At 43.2% G+C, this 26202-nt stretch overlaps 1 protein-coding gene across 2 annotated transcripts in view; it reads left to right on the top strand.

Moving 5' to 3' along the window:
* Positions 1–1358: 1358 nt before the first annotated feature.
* Positions 1359–26202, top strand: part of NALF1 (NALCN channel auxiliary factor 1) — a 328184-nt gene continuing 303340 nt past the window's right edge. The window contains exon 1 of one of the 2 annotated variants that reach the window (XM_081198574.1): positions 1359–2086. In XM_081198574.1, the coding sequence (XP_081054700.1) occupies positions 1425–2086 (662 nt within the window). In that variant the 5' untranslated portion in view covers positions 1359–1424. The remainder of the gene's footprint in view (positions 2087–26202) is intronic. The other variant, XM_081198573.1, reaches the window with a different exon arrangement.

The raw sequence follows: 26202 nt of genomic DNA, 5'->3' as shown, positions 1-26202 counted from the left end.
GGGGAGGGCAATTTTGAGGGGAACCTCTCTTCCCCCTCCTTCTCCTCGCCCCCCACCCGCTTCTCAAATCGGGAGGCCTCCCCCTCCACCACAAGCCAGGACAAAGTTCCCCGCGACGGGGTGCAACGCGCCCCTCTCCGGCCCGGGGCTCCGAAGTCGCCAGCTGCGCTCGCACCGGGCATGGAGCAGCCCGGGCTGAGGTGCGGAGTCGCTCGGCTGCGAGGTGACACCTGGCCGCTCTCTAGGGCGCAGCGGGGCGAGGGGCTCCCATGACAGGGGGCGGGGAGCAGCAGCAAGCGAGACCCCCCCCCCCGCCTGGCGCCCGGCAAAGCAGCGAAGGCGAACTCACCGCCGGCGGCTTCCCGCGATCCATTCCTTCCCCTTCCTCGGCTCCACGAGGAGGAGATTGCCCCCGCCCCCTCGCGCCAGAATGCCGGTGATTGGGGGGTCCTCAGAGCAGGGAGAGCGTGGCAGGCGATTCCCCCCAACCTCTCCTCTCCTCCCTCCTCCCTCCCTCCCTCGGCTCGCTCGCTCTCTCTCCCCCCCAACCCCCAGTTGAGGGAAGGCAGAGCACGCCGCCGCTGCCAATGCGCCAGGCTGGCGGCGCAGGAGGAGATGACGCAAAGGGCCGTGCGCTCCCCCCAAAAAAGTGCTTCTCCCGGACGAAGATGGCGGCAACTTAGCGCAGGGCCCCAAGATGAGGGTGGCCCCCGGGCAGCAGGAGGCAGCCAAATCCGCGCCGCGAGCAAGGGGGGGTCGTGCCCGGCGGGAGCCTCAGCAGAAGCAACAGCAGCAGCATCGGCGGCGGCGGCGGCAGCAGCAGCAGCAGCAGAAGCCGCAGCGCAGTGGCACCAGCAGTGCTAGCAGGAGCAGCCGCAGCAAGAGCCACAGCAGCAGCAGCAGCAGCAGCCTTCGCCCCGCCGCTCCTCCGGCGTCTCCTCAGCAGCTCGGGCCAGGCGACGCGCAGCAGCCAGCCTCTCGCCAGGAGGAGGAGCAGGAGGGTCTCGTCTGGGGCTAGCGGGGGCCCGGCTCGCGGGGTCCCCCGGCTGGCTCTCCAGGGCGCCGGGGTGGGGGGCGGCGGCGGCGGCGGCGGAGCAGCGCGCCATGAGGCGAAGGGCGGGAAGCGGTGGGCTGGCCGAGTTGGCGCCAAAATGGGGGCCCGCGCTCTGACCATGCCCGGGTGACAGGGAACGTGAGGGAGGCAGGGGACGGCGACCGGCCCAGCCCAGCCCAGCGCGCAGGAGCACCACCACCACCGTCCCCGCCACCCCCATTAGCGCCACCGCCACCGCCGTCGTCGTCGCCCTTCTCTGAGGGGGGAGCCTGGCGCCCCGCCGCGCCGTGTCCATGCCCGTGGGGCCGCCGAGCCCGGCTGCGGAGCCCCCCTCGCCGTGGAGCCGGCCGGGGCTGCGCGCTCCCGAAATATGAGCAGCCGCCCCCCGGGAGGAGCCGGCTCGGGCGTGTGCTTCGGCCCGCGGGAGCCCGACAAGCCCTTCGCGGACTCGGAGCGGGCGCAGAAATGGCGCCTGTCGCTGGCCTCGCTGCTCTTCTTCACCGTGCTGCTCTCCGACCACCTGTGGCTCTGCGTTGAGGCCAGGCAGGTCGCGGCCGGGCGCCACCGGGACCCAGAGCGGGCGGGAGCGGGCAGGGAGGACGGCATGGACGGCGCGGCGGAGGCGGAGGGCGGCGGCGGCGGCCAGTGCTTCAGCCTGCTGGGCGACGCCGAGGCTGCGTGCCGCCGCCTGCAGCTGCCCGGAGCCTCGGCCCAGGCGGAGCTCTACCTTCCCTTTTGTAGTTCCTACACGCTGCGCGAGCTCTTCGCCGGGCTTTCCCGCCCGGACACTCTCAACTGCACTCTGGACCTAGGCGAGGGGGACGAGGACGAGGAGTTGGATGGCGAAGGGCGCCGCGGGGAGGAGGAGGAGGAGGATTGGCTCGGCTCTTGCCGCCGCTGCGTCCTGGCTTACCAGAACTACGACCAGCAAGCGCAGGACCGCTACCGAGAGTTCGAGCTCGTGCTGCAAAAATACTTGCAGGCGGAGGAGTACTCGGTGAAATCCGGCCCGGAGGATTGTAAGGTAGGAGTGTAGGTGGTTTTGTTTTTTTTATAACCCCCACCACTTTGGCAATGTCTTTCTCCCACCCCTTCAATCCCTCGGATTCACTGTTGGTCTCTTTGGCGACGCTGAGGTTTGTGGCTTCGTTTCTGGCTGCTTCTCCCTCCCTCCCCTCCCTCCCTCTCTTCCCCCGGTCCTGATCGTATGCGATGGGCTCCTGACTCGCGCTGGCCCCGCTCTGACTGCCAGGGGCTGGAATGCGGCTTGGCAGGGGAAGAGGCGCTGCGTGCCAATGAGCAGGACCCGGGAGCGCGTGGGCTGCTGCTGCTGCGCGGAGGCGGCGGGTGGGGGGGGGGAGGCCGAGACGTGGTCGCCAGCGGGGGTTTCCCTGGCCCTTAAGTGATCAGGGGATCTCGCTTGTTTCCCGGAACTGAAAAAGCGTCATTCGCGTGGAGGTGCGAAGGTCTGCTTTCTTCGCAGGGGAGGGTGGGGGCATTAACTTCCGAGTTGCTGGATCAGGGCTGTTGTTGGGATGGATGGAGTTGGGTCCTGAACTTCTGAGGAGGCGCTGCTTCTCTGGAGCTTGGTAGTTTGTCTTTCGTTTAAGGGGAACAATGCCAAATACCTTGGGCATCTGTTTGGTGCCCTTCACCAGCTTCTGGCTAACTGGTTGGACGACCAAGGACAGCTCTTGGACTGGTCAAGAACTTTCTTGTGTGTCCCTGGAGGGGACTTTGCATGCTGTTGAACTCAGGGAATCAAAAGCCTGGTAATTTTCCTGGGGTGTCCTAAGAGTCTGGTAATTGAGTCTTAGAGGAAAGGAAGTGATCCCAGGTGGATCTTCTTCTCTCTCTGTGTGTAAATGTCTCTGTTTCAAGTCTGCTCTGCCGAATCCCTGGAGTTGGAATATGCCCTGGGTTTATGGGAGTCGCAAGCAGAGTCTGCAGCGAACTGTGTGTGTGGGAAAAAGTAGTGATGGCAGAGTCTTAGTGACTGCCTCTTTGCTCTTTGTACATAATTCTGATTTCCCATTTTGCCTTAACCTCAGGCACCTTGTCCTTTAAGAAAAGTGTTGCTCTTGCTGTAGTGACATGTTTCTAAGGTCGCAGTTCAGTGCACACTGCTGTGGGAATAAGTTCCACAGAAATCAATGGGGTCTAGCTTCAGAGGTTCTGGATAACAGGTTCTGGATAGTAGCTGTCAACTTTGTACATGAACTTTTGTTTGGTGCTTTAAAAACAACAACCAAGGCCTAGAAGCAGTTAAAAAAACAAACATATATGCAAGGCCCTGATTTAGGTATTGATGCATCTTGTTGATTTCAGTAGAAGCTACTTCCAGGAATTGTGTTTGGGATAGTAATATATTATCTTGTGTAGTGGAACTGCAGTGTTTTCTTTAGGGCTTATCACCCTGATGTAATCTTAGACCATCCAAAGAAAATCTAAACGTTGTAGATGTAATGAGTATTGGCCAACTTACTTTTTTTTAAAGGAAAGCAACACTTGTTGAAAGGATTTGCTTGTCACGGAAACAGGATATAAGAAGTAAACCCCCCAGCAGATAATTTTTAAAGTTTACATTGAATATATTACCTTTATTTATAAGCAGAGCAGTGGTGATCTAAGAGCTGCTGGGATGCAAGCATCAGTTCAGGTTTGCAAGTCCTTAAATAGTATCTTTAAGAGTTTGAATGCTTACTTGTGTGACAAAAACAAATTGCTGCCTATTGTTAAAGTGAAAGGAGAAACTGCTTTGTGGGCTGGAAATATTCAGAGTCTGCTTCTTAACAGCAGACATTTTATTTTGTTCGGGAATAAAGTCTGCAAGGCAGTTTTATGTGATGGAACTGCAGTACATAGAGCTGCGAATCCTTGGTGCTGTCCATGGTCCTGCAGATTTTCAGTCCTGTCCATGGTGCTTGATGTCATAAGCAATGCAATGTAACGGTGTTCTCAGAGCCTTAGGTTTAGTCATAACAAATCACCTATTTCGATAAATGTAATAACTGAGCACTTTAATCTTTGATACATTTGATGCATATATAGTATGAACAGTGGATATTGTGACTTGAATATTGGAAAGCACATACTACAGTATGCTAACTGTGTTCAAATATGTAACTATGAAGTTTTAATGCTTTTGCAGTCTGAAATGTTTGCTTTTAGGGGGGGAAATGGACCAAGGCTTGTAGTACTGTTTGAGAGTAATGTAACAGATATATTAGAATACCGTTTTACTGAACACACATTTGACACTCTATATCTGTGCTTTTATCCACAAATAAGACCTCTGGTATGATGTAGATATGTTTCTTTCGGTTTAAGTGACGGTTAAGGGTACATTTTGTTATGATTCAGCTGTAGGTAGGCCTTACATAAACTGGAACCTTACTTACAGCCCATATTATGTCTTATTTAATTGTTTGGTCTGTTGTGGGCTACTTTTCACTGTGCATTAAAAGAGGCAAGAATATTGAATTAAGTCGGCCGGCATGCATCTAAGCAGCAAAGCTGTTAAAACTGTTCGTTTCCATTTTAGAAAAGAGAGCACTTCTTCCAGTTTACAATTTGTACTTGATGACAAAATCAATGATGCTTGCTATGCACACCATCTCCTGTAGCATTTGTATTCTGTCATGTATTTACTTCCTACTAAAGCAGCCTCAGATAACAATTGGTTAGTATATTAGAAAGCAGAAACTATAGCATTGCTGATGTCCTGTCTGAACATTAAAATGTATGCCTAGAATGATATTGGCAAGGATAATTGGCAAAGGCTCTTAATACTACACAGTTCTTACATTTTATCAATATGCTATAGAGAGCTACTTATTCACATTTCTTTTTCCAATGTGCAGTTTTTAAATCTTTCCTATGTGGCAAGCAACCCAAGCAAAATATGGTACTGTACTGCATCAGTTTCTATGCACTAGAAGAGTATTTTTGCAGTCATAGCTCACAGTTCTCTCCAGTTAGAAAGATGCTATGAATTGCTGAGTATGAACCCAAGTTTTTAATTTTATAAATCAGATTAACATATAATTTATCCTGAACTTACTTGGATTTACCTGATATACTGGCATGACTGGTTGGTTTAGAATTAAAATTAAAAACCACATCTAAGATTGTTAGATATTTTTGCATTGGTATTGGAAGTGGAATTATTTTGATAGCTCGTGGTAATGGCGTAAGTATGTTTATGGCTGTTCATGCAGTGGTACCTCCAGTTGTGATTAGGATCTGTTCCGGAGGTCCGGTCGGATCCCAAGGTTTCTGCAACCTGAGGACTGCTTCTGCACATGCGCAGTCTGCTTCTGTGCATGCGCATGGGGCGAAACCCAGTAAAATACTTCCAGGTTTGCTGTGCACACATCCCGAAGTTTACGTAACCAGAGGGTTACGTAAACGGTGGTACAACTGTACAGTAGAATGTGCCAATTTTATGTGTCTGTTTGGATCTGGCCTGGGTGCTGATTTAAGGGCACATGTTGCTGATTCTAACTTTGCAAAGTTTTAATTACAGTTGGACAATTTCATGCTATGCTCTTGAGAATTTTGCAAAGGTGAAGCTCTAGGCCAATTACCTGACAATTAAGATTATAGTTGTGTAATTTACTAGAATGCCCATGGCTCTTGACTTGAGTTGATGGGTGCTATCTTTTAACAACCTAGAATGAACCCTTTTGCTTTACAATTTTTCATTTATAATTTCCATATCCTTGTAAACAAGTGGGAATTTTACATATTTACAACCATGGTATTCATATATTCATTTTGATTTTTTAAGTCATCCATTACTATATACCTCACGGGAAAAGTTACTTAGACAGGTTTGGAGACATACCAGACACCATACCAGACATCCCTTGTTTTCATGGAAGATGGAATAAATTGGAGCTCAAACCTTCTTGTCTTCAGAGGATATCTTTGAGTGTTTCTTAAGTTGGTAGTTATTCATAAAGCAAGCTTCAGGTTGTTGCTAAATGAGAACTGGTTCAACTAATAAAGTTCACGCCAGCATGCATGCGTAAAAAAACATTTTAGTGAAGCCAAGTATTTGAACACATGTGTTTCAGAAGTATTGCAGACATAGTTTTAGGCCTAGAATCCAGCACAGAATTAGGCATGTTTGAGCCCACTTGGCTGAAAGCTGGAGCCAACCTCGCCACCAGCCTCCTATTGAATTTATCAGTGGTGAAACGTTGCTCCACAATAGAGACAGTGCCATAATTTCCTCTTAAAAGGCTCCCCCTGCTCAAATACAATAGTACTGGCAGTCAAAAGCACACTGCTGTTTCTATCTCTCTACTCCTCCAAGGAGGAAGCAGGGCAGGTTGAGTGTCCCAGTCCTCTCTGATGTTTTCTGAGGGTTTAGTAATCATCCAGTGCTTGGAAAACTTTGGAACAAACCGGAGTGTTTCTTCCTGCTACTCCAGTATACTCCAGTAAACAATGGTTGGGGGGGGGAGGCGGAGAACAAGACTAGGTCTTTTTTGCAGTGGTTCCCCACTTGCGGAATGCTCTCCCCAGAGAGGTTTGCCTGGTGCCTTTGTTACAGATCTTTATTGGCCAGGCAAAAACATTCTTCTTCTCCCAAGCTGTTGGGCAAATAAAAAAACTATGGCCTTTTAATCTGTGTGGGTGTGTGCATGGGTGTGTATGCATATTGTTTTTGTTAGTATGTTACGTGTTTTTGTGTTTTGATATTGTAAAGTGTCCTATGATGCTTGGATAAAAGGCAGTATAGAAATTTAATAAAAAATAGATAAAATAAATCAAATGTAGACAAGGCTCAAACCGGATCAAATGCAAATGTTGAGAAATGAGGGCTGATTTGATTTACACGCTTGAACTTTAATGCCTTGATCCAAAGTCATGGAAGTGTTAAGGTTTCTCATTAAACATAGTGAACATTGAACAAAATTCCTAGAGCACAGCATGGGCAAAGAATCAAGTTCTTAAGCAGCAAATACATTGAGATGGCAGAATGTATTTTCATATCCAAGTGCATTATACATTTAGTTCTAGGAAAATCATAGTGTAATCCTGTATGTGTCTACTTAGAAGCAAGTCCCAGATAAGTAGGTATGAGATTGCAGCCTTGGGGAACGTTTTACTCATGTACACATCATTAGGATTGTTTGCGTAACTTATTTTGAAGCATAATGGGTTTCCTCTCTTCTTGTTCTACCTGGAGAATTCAAGGTATATAAAAATAGAATTCAGTTCAAGTTAATGCTATGAATAAAGTTTAAATATTTTTACATTTATGAACAATCATGCAAAAGTACAAGTATACAATATTAATATATTTTAATAAATCATGCATGTAGCAGGTGTTGCTTTGTCGGACTATAGAAAACAAAACATAGCCCTCTGCAACTTATTCCAGAACTTTGTAAACATTGTACAGGTTGCTTGGGGTCGATTGGTGCTTGTTTTATGCTGAATTGGATTTTATGGCTGGATTTATTGCAGGGTTGTTTTACCAGTTTATTGTTTTATTATTGAATTGCTGCAAGTTATATTTGAAATGTTGCTTATATTGCTGCTACAGGCTACTTAGAGAATATTTTTATTAGTTGACTCATAAATGGAAATAATAAATACATACATCGGCCACTTTTGTATAAAGCAATTATTGATGGTGCTTTATTCCTGAACTTTTGATCATGGCCTATAAATACAGTCAACAGTGAAGGCATAAATATAATCCTTGCAACCAGTAGGGAAATAATCTTCTTCTTCAGCGATCACTCATAGCCGAGTAAGATTGTCTTCCATGAACACGATCTTAACAGTGAGTCCATAAGTGACTGTGGAGGCCAATTCTGGATCCACATGTCCTTCCACAGTGGAGACATAGGTTTCCGGGTAGGAGTTGATCACGGTGAGGGTTTGCCAAACGTTCACATTTTCCCCTTTCGTCCTGAGTTTGAGTGTCTCCAACTGGAGCATTCACAGGTCAGTGTTTCCCAATTGTCAATGTTTATACTACATTTTTAAAGATTTGCCTTGAGAGAGTCTTTAAACCTCTTTTGTTGACCGCCAGCATTACGCTTCCCATTTTAAATTTCAGAATAGAGTAGTTGCTTTGGAAGACAATAATCAGGCATCTGAGCAACATGACCAGTCCAACAAAGTTGATGTTGAAGAATCATGGTGATCTTTGCTTCTTCCAGTACACTGGCATTAGTTCGCCTGCCTTCCCAATTGATGTGTGAAATTTTTTTTGAGACACCGTTGATGGAATTTGATCTAGTGCCAGGATGAGATATGTTGGGCTTGTGAGACTTACTTTTTTTGTTTTACTAGAACCCTGAGATCTACCAACTGGAGCCAGGTACAAAATAGTGGTGGTGATGGAAACACAGATTTAAAGAACCTTGTGCTCTCAAGGACATGCTTAGTAGCTCAGTAGTATGTTTTCAGTACCAGAACTGAGCAAACAGTCTCATCACACAAAAACTCAGTCCTGGTTTCCTCAATATGCAGGGGCAGGCTCAGTATGTGGTTTACCAGATATACAGGGGCAACCCTTTACTTAACAGAACATTTCCACCTCCAAAATATTAATTGGCTGGTTGTTTTGCTTTTGTCAAGCACACTTCAAGTGGCACCACAGATACACCCCCCCGGGCCTCAAATCTCTCCCAACATACTGTTATATATATATATTTGGGGGGGGGCCTAGAAATTAATAAAGGATTTTGATTCAGATGTGAAGGGAGAAATACAAATGGCAGAGGAATGCTTGGACTAGCCTATGCAAAATGACCTGCCCTTTAAGAAACAATAGAGGGGCATTGGCAATGCAAGAGAACTGTCCTCCCTGCCCCTTGCCCTGAGGTGTGAACAGAGACAGGGGTTTGGAAAGCTGCCAGGGTAACTGTGTGTTTGAGGTGACAGGAAAAGAGCCTGGTTTTGGGAAGGAGAATGAGGAAGAAGGTACAAGTCCTTTTTGAAATGACCATGCTGTAAGATCTGGACTCCCTCCCTGCAGACTGAAGGTGTTAATAGGTGAACAAACCTTTTCTCCCTTAAAGCTACGGCAGTCTCCGCTGTGTTTCAATTCTACAGAGGTACACAGAACTGAGTGGGTGCCTGGAATCCCATGGGCTCTTGCCACCGCTCAGCAGAGAGGGGGAGAGGCACCCAACTTTTGTAACAATACATTGAAAATCTCATTGGAGACCTTAAAAACACCCCCAAAACTATTAATGTAATTTTTATTTTTTATGGAGATTGGCTGAAGGTTAAAAAGGAATAACTTGCAACTTTATGGAACAAACACCATATTATTATTGTATATTCATAAACAGGTGTAAGTGCTAACAAACATAATTGTGTTTGTTTTATTTAAGACATTTATGTTCATACTGCTTAGTCATTAGCATTTTTAATTGGTGTACATAAAAGCAAACCGCAGAAAATGAAACAATAATTCAGTAAAAATTTATCAGGGAACCAGTTCATATGACCGGGAAAGAAAGGTGCTAATCACAAATGTTTATCATAATTGGGTTGGGCTGTTTAACTGATAATGGAGTTGTTACACGTGCCTTTTGTATAAAGGAAGGTCTCACTTCTTAAAATGCAAAAATGTTGAATTAATGAGGATGTACATCTTGACTATGTAATATATATTTCACAAAAGGGATGCGGGTGGTGCTGTGGTCTAAACCACTGAGCCCATTGGGCTTGCCAATCAGAAGGTTGGTGGTTCAAATCCGCACAACGGGGTGAGCTCCCGTTGCTCTGTCCCAGCTCCTGCCAACCTAGTAAATTGAAAGCATGCCAGTGCAAGTAAATAAATAGCTACCTTTGCGGTAGGAAGGTAAACGGCATTTCCATGCACTCTGGCTTCTGTTACGGTGTTCCGTTGCACCAGAAGCCCACTAGAATCACTGAAATCAATTTACTTAAGTGTGACTTATTTGATATCATCCTATAAACCTAAACATACCACTGAAATCAGTAGACATTTTACTGAAATCAGTAGACATTTTGAACCATGCATGAGGCATAACCAAAGTACAGGCTTGCCTTGTGATACGTTACCATTAGATTTCAAAATTCCTGCTTTCCTGTGTTTTATCGGACGCTTCAATATAATCAAATTTGGGCCACAGCTAAGCACTTCTGAAAGTCTCGCACATGAAATCCTTCAGTGATACTTGTTAATCTCACAATGCCTATTTTAAAAGTGCAGTTCCACTCTGAAACTCTTTTCAAATTGATAATAGTTCATATTTATTTAGTGCAGCTTAAAAAAAAGCTTACAATGCTCAGTTAATAAAAAAAATGCATGAGAGGTATTTGTGATCAAAAGGGAAATGAGAAATATTTCACCAAGCAGTAAGCTCTAATTATAGGAGTCATAATCATAAAAAAGATTTTTTTAAAATACTTTCTGAGTCTGAATTGTATTTTGGCTTCATTTCAATTCTGGAGGATGTATCCTGATACAAGCATTTTTTTTTTAAATTAAAAACCATCAGTCCAGCATGCAAAAGCTATACTGAGAATGTGCACTACAGTTATGGTTGGCAGCTGTTCTTAGAGGTAGGTAACTTTGAGGGAATTGGGAGTGGAGATTCAATTCTATCCCCCCTGCTAATGGCTTGCTGGCAAACTTACGGTACCTGTTGCTCTCTACCTCTTTAATGGGGGTTTTTGGAGGCAGCAGAAGAAAGGATGACAACGTGATGTAAAGTTAGATTGAACTCCAGAATCCTCTTTGACACTTTATTCACTTAAGGCAACACCTATATTTAGGGCTCATGCTGTTACTGAAGTGATACGGTAACTCTGCCCTTTGGCTTATTGTGTGCCATAGTTGTTTGTGAAGCATATTCATTTCACTGTCAAGTTTCTTTGGTATAGACTGAGTGTTCCCTATCTGTCTTCCTTTCGGTAGTTCTGTTTTACTTGTCAAGCCAGCCTGCAGCATTAAATAATGTGCTTCCTAATTGTGCTGACCACAGAGAAGACTCCGTAGAGCGGGATGAAGTCCTGTCTACGGCAAAAACATGTTTGCAGTGTAGACTAATTGTCATGCCTGCACAGCCAGTATGGCTAGGATAGGTTAACCCACATTTCAACCTCTTAAGATTGGCAGCTGTCACCACATCATGCGGTCGTGAATTGCATAGTTTAACAATGCACTGTGTGAACAAGCATGTTGTGGATCTGGCTGGGTGGCAATGCTCAAAATGGCAGAGTGGTGAGATGTATACTTGAACACATTTTGTGTGAGTCCTGCACTTGCCACTTCAACACCGTATTATGTTCACACTGGCCCTCATAGTGCAGCTGGGAAACCTTCTGCATGATGCATTAGGTTTTGCCACTGGCACACCTGCCAAGGTTGCTTTTGACTTGACTGGCATTGTTTCTTGCACTGTCAAAGCATAAACTCACATTCTCATTTGTCATGGGGAGTGGCACTAACAGAAACAGGGAGAGAGGGAGGTGGGGCTCACTACTCCTGATTTGTTTTATTGCTGTTCTCTGGGAGTCTTCTGTGAATGTACAATGCATAGAAGGCATCTTGCGGAGGAATTTCATTCACTGTTTCTGACCTTTCTTTGCTCTTCTTTCCCCTACCTCAAGCACCCTGCTGTTCCTTGGAGAGAGAGAGAGAGAGAGAGAGAGAGAGAGAGGTGACCAGTCTTGGCAGCAGGCCACCAATAGCAGCTAGTGGTAGGACAGCAACAGGTTGACAGATAGCATCTCTTCAAGAACTAGTGCCAAATTATGGGCTCCAGCTTGTTGATTCCTAATGTAGAATCACTTTATCACTTTGAAACAAGGTTAATGTAGGGCTCTCTTTTACTGGCTCTCTGTCATACTACCAATTTCTCATTAAAAAGATGAACCTGTTGATATTTGCTCTTCAACAGTTTACTCCACGATGATCCTAAGCACATCTACTTGTCAGTAAGTCCCACCAGAATCAGTGGAGCTCACTTCCAAGTAATGAGTTTAGAATCACGGTAAGATAATTTACTTATTTCAAAGTAGTCCTATTACAGTAAGTGAGGTGATTCCAAAAACTAAAGTGTTCCCAAACTCAATAGTTATGATTCTGTGTTTTTTTCTTTCTTCTTCAGTTGGTTTGCAGCAAGTTATTTATGAAGGGTATTACTTGCAATGTAATATGCTCCTTTGAATCAGCATTCAAATTTTAATTTGTATCCGTTATGCTTTCACTTAGGAAACAAATTTTGATGTTGCATTTCATTTTATAGGGAAGGTTTTGAACAACTCTGTGTATTAAAGCCAGTTAGAAATGTTAATTAAATTACTTTCCAGATTACTACACTGGAGCAGTTGAGCTCTAAATATGAAAATACAAACCACAAACCTTTATAGATGTGTTACTACCATTATTTTCCTATATAAGAACTCCTGAGCTGGGACTTTCTAAATATATTCGAATGAGTGATTGATAAAATAGCCTCTTTCAGAGAAGCAAACACAACAAAAGAGAAGCAACACATATAATCAGATGATGGAGTATTTTTGTTTCCAACTTGCATCAGTACTGCTTCATTATGGCAAACATGTCTGAGAATTGTGAAGATTTTGGATGCAAACCCCAGATTTTGGATGGCAACACTGTTGAGTACCTTGGCTTTGCTCAGAAAGGACTCATAAGCATGAAGGTTTAGCAGTTAACAAATTTTATTCACCATTATGGTGCTCCTAGTTCTGTTTCGAAGATTTTTTTTTTTTTTACAGAGCAAAGGGAAATAATTCCAGATTGATCTATAAACTGTATCTTTGACCGTCTTAGGAGTAAAAAACCCTTAAGAAAACACAAGTGAAGTTCAAATCCTGCTATTTACTTCACCACAAAGTATATTGGAAAAGGGCATGCAAGTCTTACCCTGATGTTCCATTATGGGATTGGGAGTTACAGAGCTGCAAACTATTGTTTCGTTTGGGAACAGCACGTGTTTGACCTTCACACAAAATGTGGTATTTAGTGTGAGATTGATAGCCTCATCTTAAGCATATTTATTCAGAGCTAAATCTTTTTGGATTCAACCGGAATTATCCCCCCATCTAATGTGCACATGCCTGGAATTGCTTCTCAGCCTCATGCTGTCTTGGAATAAACTCCCTTGAAACCCTTCTTAGCTCCTGCATGCCAGCAGCCCATGAAAAAGGAGGAAAGAAGGAAAGGGCTCCTGACAGGCTGGCCAACAGTTCTGTGCTTACAGAAGAATCAGCAGCCCTACTTGTTCTTCTGTCTCTGACTTCGACTGCTTCATCTGCCTTGTGTTGCCCCTTCAGTTAGCTCTTTCTCCAAATTAGCTTCCTCGAGTCCTGTGCTGCACTAGTCTGTATTTTCCTGTTTATTATCCTGCCCTCACCACCTTTCTCTGGACGCATCTGGGGTCCTGACTTCATTCTGGCTTGCCTATTGACCCTGTAGGGCCACATTTTGTGACATTAACAAAAGTCAGTCTGGCACAAGAGGGTAAAAATATAATGTATGCTGATAATCGGTTGCCCATGGGCATGAGTATTCAGAAACTGCAATGATATATAGTGCATGTTAATATAACGGTTACAAATATCAAAGGCTGGGCCAGGGAAAATATATAGTACAACAGGAAGAACAGTGTTTTGTTTTTGTTTTGCAAATTTCAATGCTGCCATTGGATTTTTGCAGAGGAGCATTTTTATTTGCTCCAAAAAACTCGTGAGAAAGGTGCAACCCATGTTAAATATTGAACTGCCATGTTTAACATAAATTTGATATGAGTCCTGCTTTTTGTGAATGTTGGTAGAAAGTCTGATCGAAAACATATGAACTACATATAAATTTATTTGGTTATGTGGTTTAAATCCACAGGAAACGATGCCTACTTACTGGTGAACTGAGGCTGCTCTCCTGTGCATGCTTACATGGGAGTAAGCTGCACTGAACACAATTGGATCCCCTTCCCCCAAGTAAACATGCAACGCTGTGAAAGCACTTTATTGCAGTACTTTATTGCAATGTCAGTATAATCGGAAGAAACGTTAAGTTCACAATATATTTTATATGCTTGTAAAGTGAAGAGCTAATGACAGGTTATGCTGATTGATAATGTCCTAGGAAGTTTGCCACATAAAGAACACACTCCTTGTTGAAAGCTCCCAGTTTCTTGGTTCTCAACCAATGACAGTAATTTATTGTTGTCAGATTAAATGCAGTTCCTGCTTTTCGTTGCCATGTATAACCTTTCCTTTCCTTTTAGTCTATTGATCTTTCAGACATCTAACGTCAAAATAGGATGTGTCACATTTGTTGGAGGCATGAGGTCATAAGAATGAATTATTCTCTTTCAAACATTGGTGTTGCTTGCACAGGTGATGACTCCTTGGTAAAAACCGAGTTACCAAAAGTAAGTCAGAGCACTACAACTGGACTTGTGGCTAAGTGAGAAGGTCACAGGTAACTTCTGCAAATCGTACTTGCCTCTTCCTGTTGGTCCTTTACCGCGTATTTAATGCCAAGGATAAAAAAATTAACTTAATATTTGATTTTTAAAAATAAAAAGTAGGATGTAATGTGGTATACAAGTCTTAGCAAGCAAGCAAGCAAACAAACATCAACTTGTGTTTGTATTTATGTTAAGCATTTAAAAGCTGCCAGGGACAATAGTGAATGCAATCTCTTATTAGCATATTTTAATTTCCTTCTCACTTAGCATCCCTTTACAAATACGCTGCCCTTGCAGAGTAGGCTGGTTGCCTGGGCCTCTCTATTCAGTTGTGGAAACAAAGATGGCTGCAACGAAATTGCCTGGTGGCGTGACATAAAGAAAGCCTTAAAAAGTCTCTCTGACAAGATGTCAGCCTATGAAGTTAATTACTACACTTCAACACATGGTAAAGTACAGTATATGAATTCTAAAAGTAGCAAATAGTTTGAAGAACAGAGGAAAAAACCACCACACGTTAAAAGCAAGCAATTCATCTACATGGAAGGATAATTATACTGCTTAAAAAAACACAGCGATCGTTTCAGCAGCGAACAAATAAATGAGTGACTTGTATGGAAAAGGTCACAATAAGGAGGACAAGTGACATTACAAATCACTATCTGCCAGTTTGGGTGACGGAGATCTGGACAATGCAAGAAGTATCCCTAGGAAAGCACTGATTTTACCACACCACAGGTCAAGTGCTGCCTTCTTATATTTTTATATTGCAGGGAACATTTGCACCTGAGGTTAGCTTTTATATCCAATCAAGTCATTTAATAGTACTATTAATTTGACTTGTTGACTTTGCCATATCTGAATTTTTTTGTTTTGTATTGTTACGAACTGAGATGTTGTATTTTGGTATTTTGCTTATATATTCTTTGACTTATCTTTTCCACCCTTCATCCTAAGGCTGTAGAGTAGATTACAACTCAGAAATCACAACATAATTTTTTTTGATGACATCTCAGTTATTTAATAATTCAAGATATTGCAGCCAGACACATTGATTTAAACAGCTCACAGTGCCTAAAGCTATTTAGTGGTGGCACCAGCCCCTAGAGGAAGTGTATTCTACAAGCATGGAACTCTTGCTGAGAAGGTCCTGTTGATGGGTAATTGCAACTGACTACTGCAATAGCTTAACTGGGAGATGACTACTTGGATTGATGTTGACACACTATCCCTATCTGACGTTTCTTGTGAGCTGGTTTGGATATGGTCCACTGCAAAAAGTGCCATATAACTTTCAATTTAGTTCAACAACACGGCTGTTGAATTTTTGACCTTCTGAAGTTTCTGAATATTTTTCAGGCTTTTGTCTTCCAGATAAGCATGCAGTCGATGTACCACACACAGCTAGATTTTTTTTTAAAAAAAACATAAACTGCTTGTCATGGCTTTTACTTGCCCATTAAGCAGCTTGCTGGGTCCTGGAGAACTCCCAGTCTACAAATCTGCCTTCAGCTTGCTTCCAAATTGGCTGACCCACCTACCATAAATATCTCTGCCTTGTGTAGCGTGAGCTTCAATTTATTAGCCTGTGTTCAGCCCATTGACTTCAGGCACTGCCGAGGGTTGCTTCACTGTGATTTGAGGAAGAACAGATTTAATTGGGTATCATTTGCTAATTGGCGGCATCATACTGCAAAACCTCGTATGACCTCTCTCAGTAGATTCATGTAAATGTGAGACAACCTGGGAGACAAGGCAGAACTCTATGTGGCACCACATAGAGTTTGCCAGATGCAAAACAGTACTGTTGTCTTCCCATTACCATCTTTTGGAATTTATTGGTCAGACAGGAGAGGACCCAGTGCCAAGGAGTGCTATGTCCAAATCTCAACCCTGACAGGAATACTGTAAGGGGTGGTTCTGAAGTCTTCTAAGATATCCAGACAAATCAACAGTGATGCATGTCCCTGTCTACATTTTGGTGTATGTTGCTTACTAGCATTATCAAGACAGTTTCAGTCCTCGATCCAGGCTGAAATAATTCATGTCCCATTCAAGAATCAAGGATCAAGGAGACTGGTAGGCTGCACGAATCTTGTCCATGTCCTTGAGATGTGCTAGCTGCAACTCATTCAAGTGACTGTGATTAACAGAGGCTGAGAATACCTCAGGTTAAGTGTAGACAATGGCGCATCTGAATTGGCACAGCTTCTCTGCAAAAGTGTCTTGCAAACCAAACTGCCAACACACTCTACAACTGCTCCCCTAGATTCACACTGTGCAGCTGGCTTTATATCAGTATACGTGTTAAAGAACCCTCAACTGTGGTTTGGTGAAAATTAGTTGTTGCAGACTGGTCCTTTCCTTTTAAGGAACTAGTTGCAATTTTCTTTAGGGCGTCATGGCCTCTAAAATCTGACTTGTAAGTTTACTTGAAAGACCTGAGAGATGGCTATTGAAGGGTGAGGGCTTTTCTGAACTCATTGCATCCTACCACCTCTCCTTCTTTTGTAGCTGCTTAAACAGGGTTTGAAACTAACACTGAAAAATAAAAGTTAAAAAAGAAGCATTAGTGAAGAAATGAACCTCATCCATTGGGCCGTTGATTCTGTAATCTCTTCCCCTGCTCTTCCTTTCTCTCTCTTTTCCTTTTCCCTTAATGGCTGTATCTTTTTCAGATGGCAAGTCCCGTTTAGCTTTTGAGGTGTTGCTGTATTATTGTTATGGATCTTCTTGCCTTAACATCCAAAGAGCATAGATGGTTTTTTTAAAAAAGAGCTCTTAACTTGTTGTTGTTGAAACAAATCAGAAAATATGCAGTAATCCCTTCAGAAATGTATGGTTCTGTCTGGATGGCAACTCTGTGCCTCTGAGGGAACTCACTTCCCGCAGAACTGAAGTGTTGATGTTTTGTGAGGAATTGATCTGCACAGTCCTTGCTCCAAGGACACCACTGTAATCGGAGGGTAGTGTAGTGTCACAGCAGTGCACCACCTTCTGCCATTCACCTAAACTGCAGAAATGACTGCAGTTGAAATTATTCTCTTAAACGTTCCTCTCTCTCTGGCGAACTTTTCCTGCTGCCTAGGTATTTATCTCAGCCATTTAAAATGAAGGACTTGGATTAAGCTGATAAGGGTTGTCCACACTAGCTTTTTTTAACAAAAGCTAATCTGCCTTTGATATGTATTTGTCACACTTCTAGCCATCTGCATAAAGCACTGCTGCTAACAGTAGTTGCTGATGGACCACACCAAAATCTTATCTGGACAAAAGAGGGGCTTTAGTTTTACTGCTTCAGTTTTAGATGTAACAACTGGCTGTGGGCAGTGCATTTTGCTCCTGTGGTTGTTGCTGTTGCGTTCTTGTGGGAGTTGTAAGCTGAGTGGGCCTCTTTGCCCTCTGTCCCTCAGCCACAGATCACTTTCTCTGGCACAAATTATTCCCTGGCATTTAAATTCTGCCTTCTGCCTCTCCCCCTTCCTTCTTGTTTGTTGGCTGCACAGTTCTGCTTTTGCACAAGCACATTCTGCAAACAGATTTAGGAGGGTGATAGACAAGCAAGCCCTTGCTTTATATCCATTTATGTGGATACAAAGATGGAAAGGTGCATGGCAACTTTGAACTAGCTCCTGTAGCTGGCCCTTTAACAATAGTTTGAACTACAGTCATGGGCAGAGACAATACAGGAAGGTTCATGTCTTGGCAGTAAAGGCAACGCTCTCTCTGCATGCAGAAGGTCCCAGGTCCAATCCCTGGGGCATCTTCAGGTAGGTCTTGCAAAGATGTCTGTCTAAAATCCTGGAGAGCTACAGCTGGCCAGTGGCCTGGCTTGCTTGACACAGGTAAGGCAAACTATGCTATAGCAGGACCACACAAATGTGTGGGTTCCTTTAGTAGAACCCACAGCCACTTTTCCCATCCCTGGTCCTTTCCCCTCTCAAACTGTGTTGCACTTGGCCTACCATGTTCTCCTAACAGGGACTCGTTTAGCTCTGCCTTCACTATTCATGAGATGTAGCTGAGGCTTAAAGCACAGCAGGAAAAAGGACAAGAGAAAAAAGCAAAGCAGCTGTGGGCTCTTTTTTGGACTCCCCGCTCATTTGCATGGTCCCCATAAGGCATAGTTTGGCTTAGCATGTCGTGTAAAAGATCCTCGTGTAGTAGGCCTGGGTGATATATCAATATATTGTCCAAAACCTGTTTGAAGTCCACATCATGATATTGGTCTCATAGTTTTTGTCCAGGCAATATATTGCAAATCATGGTGTGTGTGTGTGTGTGTGTGTGTGTGTGTTATGCAAAAATCACAATGTGGGAAAAACCATGAAGCCAGACAGTGCCTCTGCATAGTTCCATTCTTACTTCAGACATTGTGATATATCAGTATATCGCAAAGTTTAGCTGGTGATATATCACAATATTGAAAACCAGGTATCACCCAGCCTTACTGTTCATCTCCACATAGCTTCATCCCTGTTTCAGAACTATACTGGCATAGAGAGACTAATCATCTGACTCAGCACATGACAGTTTCCTATGGGTAAAGTTTAGTTCTGTGCCATGCAATGCTTCACCTTTTGATTTCTGCATAGCAAATAGCTGTTAAAGGGACAAAAGCAGACTTTTTCCTGATCTGCTTGGCAAGGAAGAGCACACACACAAACAAAATCTAATCAGGAAATCCGCCACTACAGACATAGCCCAAGTCTGATGAACTGCAGCTAAACCATTCACAAACCCAGCTTCTTCATTTGGGCCCTGTTCTATCTCACTTCCCTGTGGAGTTATAAATTTACAGATAAAACTAATCCAGAGTTTCTTCTGTTTTGATGGGGCAGAAAAAAATATCTAAAAGCGCTTGTGGAATAGAGCTTACTTAGGAAAAATAAGCCGGGCAGAGTATAATATCTGACCTCCCCTATTGAATTGCTTATATGTCTCCCTGTTTGCTTTCTTTCTTGCCTTTAAGCTAAAGGGAAAAGAAAAGGAAGGATTACGATGTCTTTCTTCAAAATAGCCACAGTATTGATAACCAGAAACTGAATGAAAATCAGTGTGGGAGAAAATCAGTGGCTGAGGGAGTTAGGGTAGTGTAGTGAATATAGGCTGTTTATATATATTTGAGTGCATTTACTTTTTGCACAAATAATATGCTATGCTAGAAATGCTAGCTTTCTGTGTGCAAATCTAGTGTGCAGCCTGTCCCTAACTGACAAAATTCTCATAGCGGAATGGAAGGTTTCCCATAACACAATGTATAATCAAATGTATAATCCCCACATATGGATTCTAAAGTGGAATAAGTGCACTGCCCACCTTTTTCCTGAATGTTGGTATTGGTATTTACATAAAAATAGTATTTCAAATGATGGGCAACTGTTGCTTTTCTTCTTCCTTTCAATATTCATATCTACCCATCACTCAAGTACGTCACTCAAGAGGTTTTCTGCCTGTTCCATTTTGTCAACCAAAACAAAATTGAGTTATCAGTAAATTTTTATCCTCTTCTTGTTTTGCAGTCCGCAAATAAGCTCTGGCACGAAACCTGAATGCTTGCGGTGATTACCTTGAGCTATACTCAGAATTGACCGTTTATTTCTGCTCTTTGCTTTCCTTCTTTTTATTATTATGGCAGTTTGATTCTTGAAGTCCTCAGTTTAAAGTGAATGGAGACTTAGTGTAGCTGACAAGTGACGCTCCTGGAATTGTTGAGCCTCATCAGATACAGCTACTTATCTCCAACAGCTGAATCAGTGGCTTGTTCCATCACAGCTACAGCAGCACCTTGAACTTGATAAGTAGGGCAGATCCACCCACATCTGTCTCGCTTACTATGCAAAACTGCTTCTATGTAGGCTCTAGTTGCCTAGGCACAGGGTTTGCAAAGCACTGATTATTTCAGATCCTGCATTGCTTCTAAGGCGTGTTGGATGCCTTCTATGGCACAGTTTTTTCCATGCCAGTGCTGGTTCCTGAGTTACATTTCCCCACCCAGTAGTGGTGCATGAAGGCATAGGGAGAGGTTATGTTTCGGAAAACAATAGTACTAGATCTTGCATATGCAGAGAGCTGCAGTGGCAAAGAGCTGAACCAGCATGTTTCCCATATAAATTCTCACCTTTGCTATCAACTCATATAAATTCTCACCTTTGCTATCAACTCAGAAAAGTAGGGAAGGAGGGGTGACTGAGTGTGTACTGGAGGAATATAAACATGTCCCCCTATGACCTTTAACATTTTTGGGTGTTAGCAAGTTTCATAAATAATCTGTGGGGATGCAGGGACTTAGAGTGGGAGAGTTACAGATAGGTAGCCGTGTTGGTCTGCCATAGTCAAAATAAAAAAATTCCTTCCAGTAGCACCTTAAAGACCAACTAAGTTAGTTCTTGGTATGAGCTTTCGTGTGCATGCACACTTCTTCAGATAGAGTGGGAGAGTTGCTGTTCTGGTGGGGTGCTAGGAAAGAGTTAAAAATCTGTGGCTAGGAGTGCAATGGGAGATAGTTTTCGCACTCATTTATCTCAGGGCATGCTGAGAGAAGTCAAAGATCTCTGAGGTGGAGAACTTTTGTGTTCTCTGTTCCATTTCTACAGCCACTCCGAGATAAGCAAACTGGTGATGCACTGAAGCTTTGTTAGTCTGTGACTGATACAAATGCATTTGAGGTCTTAACCAGATATTGCAGGAGGTGGGAGGGAGACAAACTAACCTTAGAGGAAACAAGCTACAGTTTCCTTTCTCATCTGTGACACAGATCCTGGCATGTTTAATAAACCACAGTCAAAGCAAAGCATGATTTACCATAACATTGTGTGTAAATGCAGACAATGTATGCGAAACGCCTGGAATGTTCAAAAGTACAATATACACACTAAATAATTGTTATGTAATGTGCATTAGCAAAAGCAATGTGACATTTTTGTGTGATAGAGAATGTCCCAAAGGCATGCTTAATTGCACGCAGGCCAGTCCATCAAATTGTTGTTCGAACATTATTTGTTGACAAGTGCTAGAAGACCAGCTTTTTAAATGGTGTTTTTCTTTCTTTCTCAGAAGCCCAGTCCACACACAAAAGCAAATGATTTGCACAGGGAATATTCAGATACAGCCTCTTTCAATGTGTATCCATAAAGGGATGGTTTTTGTTTTTTTGTTTCACCATATCCTTGCATCTTATTTTTGCAATCAATTTGTAGTCATTTGCTGATTATACTCAGATCTTGTGGTGAGCAGCAGCTACACACAAACCGTGTTGCTAAAAAGCACAGTCTTCAAATTGTAGAGGTTAAAGTGTTTACTGCATAATGCCTGTTTGTCTGAATTGGGCTGCAATAGAGGCTGCTGGTGAAGGAAGTGGGTTCAGTTTCTCTAGTGGATATATTTGGTTTTTGAAGACTGGCACACTCCTTGGAGGAATGGAGCCTCTTAATCTTGTTTGAAAGCAAACAAGCTGATGTTCCCTTGAATATTACTGCTCTCTGCTATGATTAGCTTGATTTACCAGAATATGTTGGTTTGCTTGCAATTTGAAAAATGGGCACCGGAATAGTTATGTATTAGTCGTGGGGATGGATTAAATTGTGCTGCATTCTAGGAAATCTTGCTCTCCCTCTAAAACTGTGACCTGTTATTGTTTTGTCCCATTGAGTATTCAACAAGACAATTCTATCCAGATGTTCTCAAAACCTGGCCATGATACATTTGGCATTTAGAGGTGCTGTCTGCTTATTTGTTTAGCAGGTTGTGGGGCATGAGGGTGTTTTCTTGGAACATTGCTAGTATTTATTCTGCGATGTAGGTATGTGGTGCCCATAACAGTTTCTTAGATTTCTAGGTGGGACCTCTGGCATGTGCCCTTCTTAAAGCCCACCTGTTGTGTAGGCTTCACTGTGGTAAAGATGATTCTGGTTAGGAAGCTCTTGTAGTTTGCAGCTTTCCTCCCACCTTAGGAATTGGGAAGCTGGTAAATTGAAATCCCAGTGGAATTTTGAGTTGGTAGCCAGTAGCCCCCAACCCACTCACAGGTCCTTGTATGATTTGTAACAGTGGGAACAGTTGGTCCTGGCAAGTATTAAAAGGTAAAGGGACCCCTGACCGTTAGGTCCAGTCACAGACGACTCTGGGGTTGCGGCGCTCATCTTGCTTTATTGGCCGAGGGAGCTGGCATACAGCTTCCGGGTCATGTGGCCAGCATGACTAAGCCGCTTCTGGAGAACCAGAGCAGTGCATGGAAACGCTGTTTACCTTCCCGCCGGAGCGGTACCTATTTATCTACTTGCACTTTGACGTGCTTTTGAACTACTAGGTTGGCAGGAGCAGCGATCAAGCAAAGGGAGCTCACCCCGTTGTGGGGATTCGAACTGCTGACCTTCTGATCGGCAAGCCCTAGGCTCTATATTAACCACTCTCAATTCCAACCTGATAATTGCCACCTGGCCAGATTTTGACATGTCTGAATTAATTTTAAGATGCATTTTAATTAATTGATGTCTGTTTTTATGCATATTGTGTTGTTTTTATGATGTTAGCCTCTCTGAGCCTGGCCCCAGCCAGGGAGGGCGGGATACAAATAAAAAAGTATTATTATCATTATTATTATTATTAAAGAAAAACAACCAAGGATAGGACTGTCAAAGGCTAGCCATGACACTTGTTACAATGGAAACCACATGCAGAGGTAGGAAACCACAGGGTTTAAGATCATCATCATCAGTAACCTAGCATCATAATCATCTTCAATGCTTTACTTGTGAGCTTGAGATATATATTTCCGCCGACTGATAGACCCACTATGATGGATAGGCAAAACAAACCTTTGTCAAACCCAGTGAGACAGCCATGATCGTGTGTGTTTCTGTGTCAGTCTGTCTGTTTCTCTCTCTGTGTGAAAGGATCCTGAATGGAACTGAAAAATATTCAACCCATTGTAGTCAATTTTCAGGTAAATATGCTTCCTGTCTGATGTTTAGCCAGACTGACAGCAAAAGCAAGTTATTGACAAAGCTTTTGTTTTATATAAATGGAAGATTATGTATTGGCACAATGACACATGCATTTGTATGTATGTATTTTCATGGAAAATTACTTAAGCAACGCACTCTCCTCTTTCTAGTACTCCCTGTTCTGATTAAGTCTGACATAGCTATCCAGGTGTATATTTGGATTACTGAATTACCCTTTCCAGAAAATGCAGGACATTTATTGTTCCTTTATTTCTTAGGCTGTAAGCCTGCCATCCATCATTACTCACCATATTCTTTTTTAATCAAAGCAACTCTTATTATAAACATTGTCCAAAAGACTGTCACCTTTGGATGATGTACAACACAAGCCCCTCATTGCTTTGATGTGTTTCTACAGCAGAAAACTCTTGAGCTTATAATGCACTAGCAAAATATATTTTGCTTAATAATCAATTATCATCAAAGCTTCTTCCACATCAGTATCTGTTCCTATTTCATCAGAAGAAATATTCTGCCACCAGAAGAGAGAATGAGGGAAGGGTATATATACAGGTATATATAAAAGTCAGATGGATAATAATAATAATAATAATTGCTGCCTATCTGACTGGGTTGTCCCAACAACTCTGTGTGGGTTCCAACAAATTAAAATGCAGTAAGATATCAACATTAAAAATAATAATTCCATATACAGGACTGCCTTCAGATGTCTTCTAAAAGTCAGATAGTTTTTTATCTCCTTGACATCTGATAGGAGGGCATTCCACAGGGCAGGTGCAACTACCGAAAATACCCTCTGCCTCGTTCCCTGTAACTTCACTTCTCACAATTAGGGAACTGCCAGAAAGCCCTTGGAGCTGGATTTCAGTGTTTGAGCTGGATGATAAGGTTGGAGTCCCTCCTTCAGGTATGTAGGGTCAAAGCCATTTAGGGCTTTAAGGGTCAGCACAAACACTTTGAATTATGCTTGGAAACATATTTTATATTAGTATTTTTATCCTAATATATTGAGGACTAGTCTTGGGACTGCTGTGCATGGTAGCCCTAGATCAGTTTGTGTGGAGAGATTCTGGAATCAAATAAAATTCTTAGATGAGGATGGAACTAGAAATTATGACATCACTTTATGGGCTGTATTCAACTAACTCAGGCATAGGTAAACTCGGTCCTCCATATGTTTGGAACTACAGCTCCCATCATCCCTAGCTAACAGGACCATTGGTCAGGGATGATGGGAATTGTAGTCTCAAAACATATGGAGGGCCAAGTTTGCCTATTCCTGAACTAACTTATTGTTCTAGTGGAACCCAGTGCAAGGATCACGATTAATACAACAGGAATTTCCCCCCTCTCCCCCTGCCCCTACACATGCCCCCAGAACAAGGAAAATCCTTGTGTCGACGGATGCTTAGCCTTAGTGCTGCGTTGAATACAATCTCATGGGCTAAGGAGATTGGGTTTGATATAGGGTTGCATTATTATTACCGTATTTTTTGCCAGAAAACCTATGTTTATGATGCCAAGTTCTACCCTGAAGCAATAATGATAACAATATCCTTATTTATTTATTTTTTTAATCTTTCAATGAAAAGTTTTTCCCCCTCAAAAGTATTTTGTGAAGACTTGTCCTTCCCTCTTTCTCATCCCCCTCCCCCGCTCTAATATATCTGTTGGGAGCTTGTGAAACTCCTTGAAGGATGCTTAATTCTCCCATTTTTTTATTTTTCAAGCTGTTCTAAGGAACAGAGGTTTAATTTAAGGCTAACGCTTCAGGCTATTGAGGATGTCTCAGCTCCTCCTGCTTGTTCCAAAACCATGAGTCAGAGCCTGCACCAACTGCTCTGTTAGTGTCAGCTTCCAGCTCCAAACTGAAGTTGGGAGCAGTTAGTCACATATAAAAAATGCATGGGAATGGATGTGCATCCATATGCCACCTTGGAGTTGTCAGGCAGGCATCTCTTTAGGCTCCGATGCATCTGATTGAGACATTTGTAGCTCCCAGACATGGGAAGATTTTATTCTACCCTGTATGTTTGCGTGTGCATGGCAGGGGGCAGGGGCTTGGCCAGGTAGCCAGTTTACTACAGTGGTGCCCCGCAAGACGAATGCCTTGCAAGATGAAAAACTCGCTAGATGAAAGGGTTTTGCGGTTTTTGAGCTGCTTCACAAGACGAATTTCCCTATGGGCTTGCTTTGCAAGTTTGTCTTGCGTTTTTTGCAAGTTTGTTTCCTTTTTCTTAACACCGTGAATACAGTTGCGACTTGACTTCGAGGAGCAACTCATAGAACGCGGCGTGGTAGCCTTTTTTGAGGTTTTTGGTGATTTTTGAAGCTTTTCCAAAACTTTTCCGACACCGTGCTTCGCAAGACGAAAAATTCGCTAGACAAAAAATCTTGCGGAACGAATTAATTTCGTCTTGCGAGACACCACTGTATAGCTTAACAGACTTTATCCTTCGGAGTAGACCCTGCAAATTGCAATATGGGTACAATTCCTCCACCGCCCCCATATATGTCTTTCTTTCACCTTCTCTCTCTAGAAAAGGAGACTTGGACTCCAATACCTGGAATAGAGCAGCACATTTTAGCTTTGCATTGTAAGGTGAGAAGAGAAGAGTGTTCCTTTTCGTGGACAGGGATAGCTTGGCCACTGTGACCCATCCTTTAGTGGACTGTTGTAATGTGCTCTGTGCATGGCTTCCCCTGCACCCATTCTGGAGGCAGCAACTGGTGC

This window comes from Podarcis bocagei (genome assembly GCF_964188305.1).
Source record: "Podarcis bocagei genome assembly, chromosome: 6".
Lineage (NCBI taxonomy): Eukaryota > Metazoa > Chordata > Lepidosauria > Squamata > Lacertidae > Podarcis > Podarcis bocagei.
This window is presented reverse-complemented; position numbering and strand designations above follow the sequence as displayed.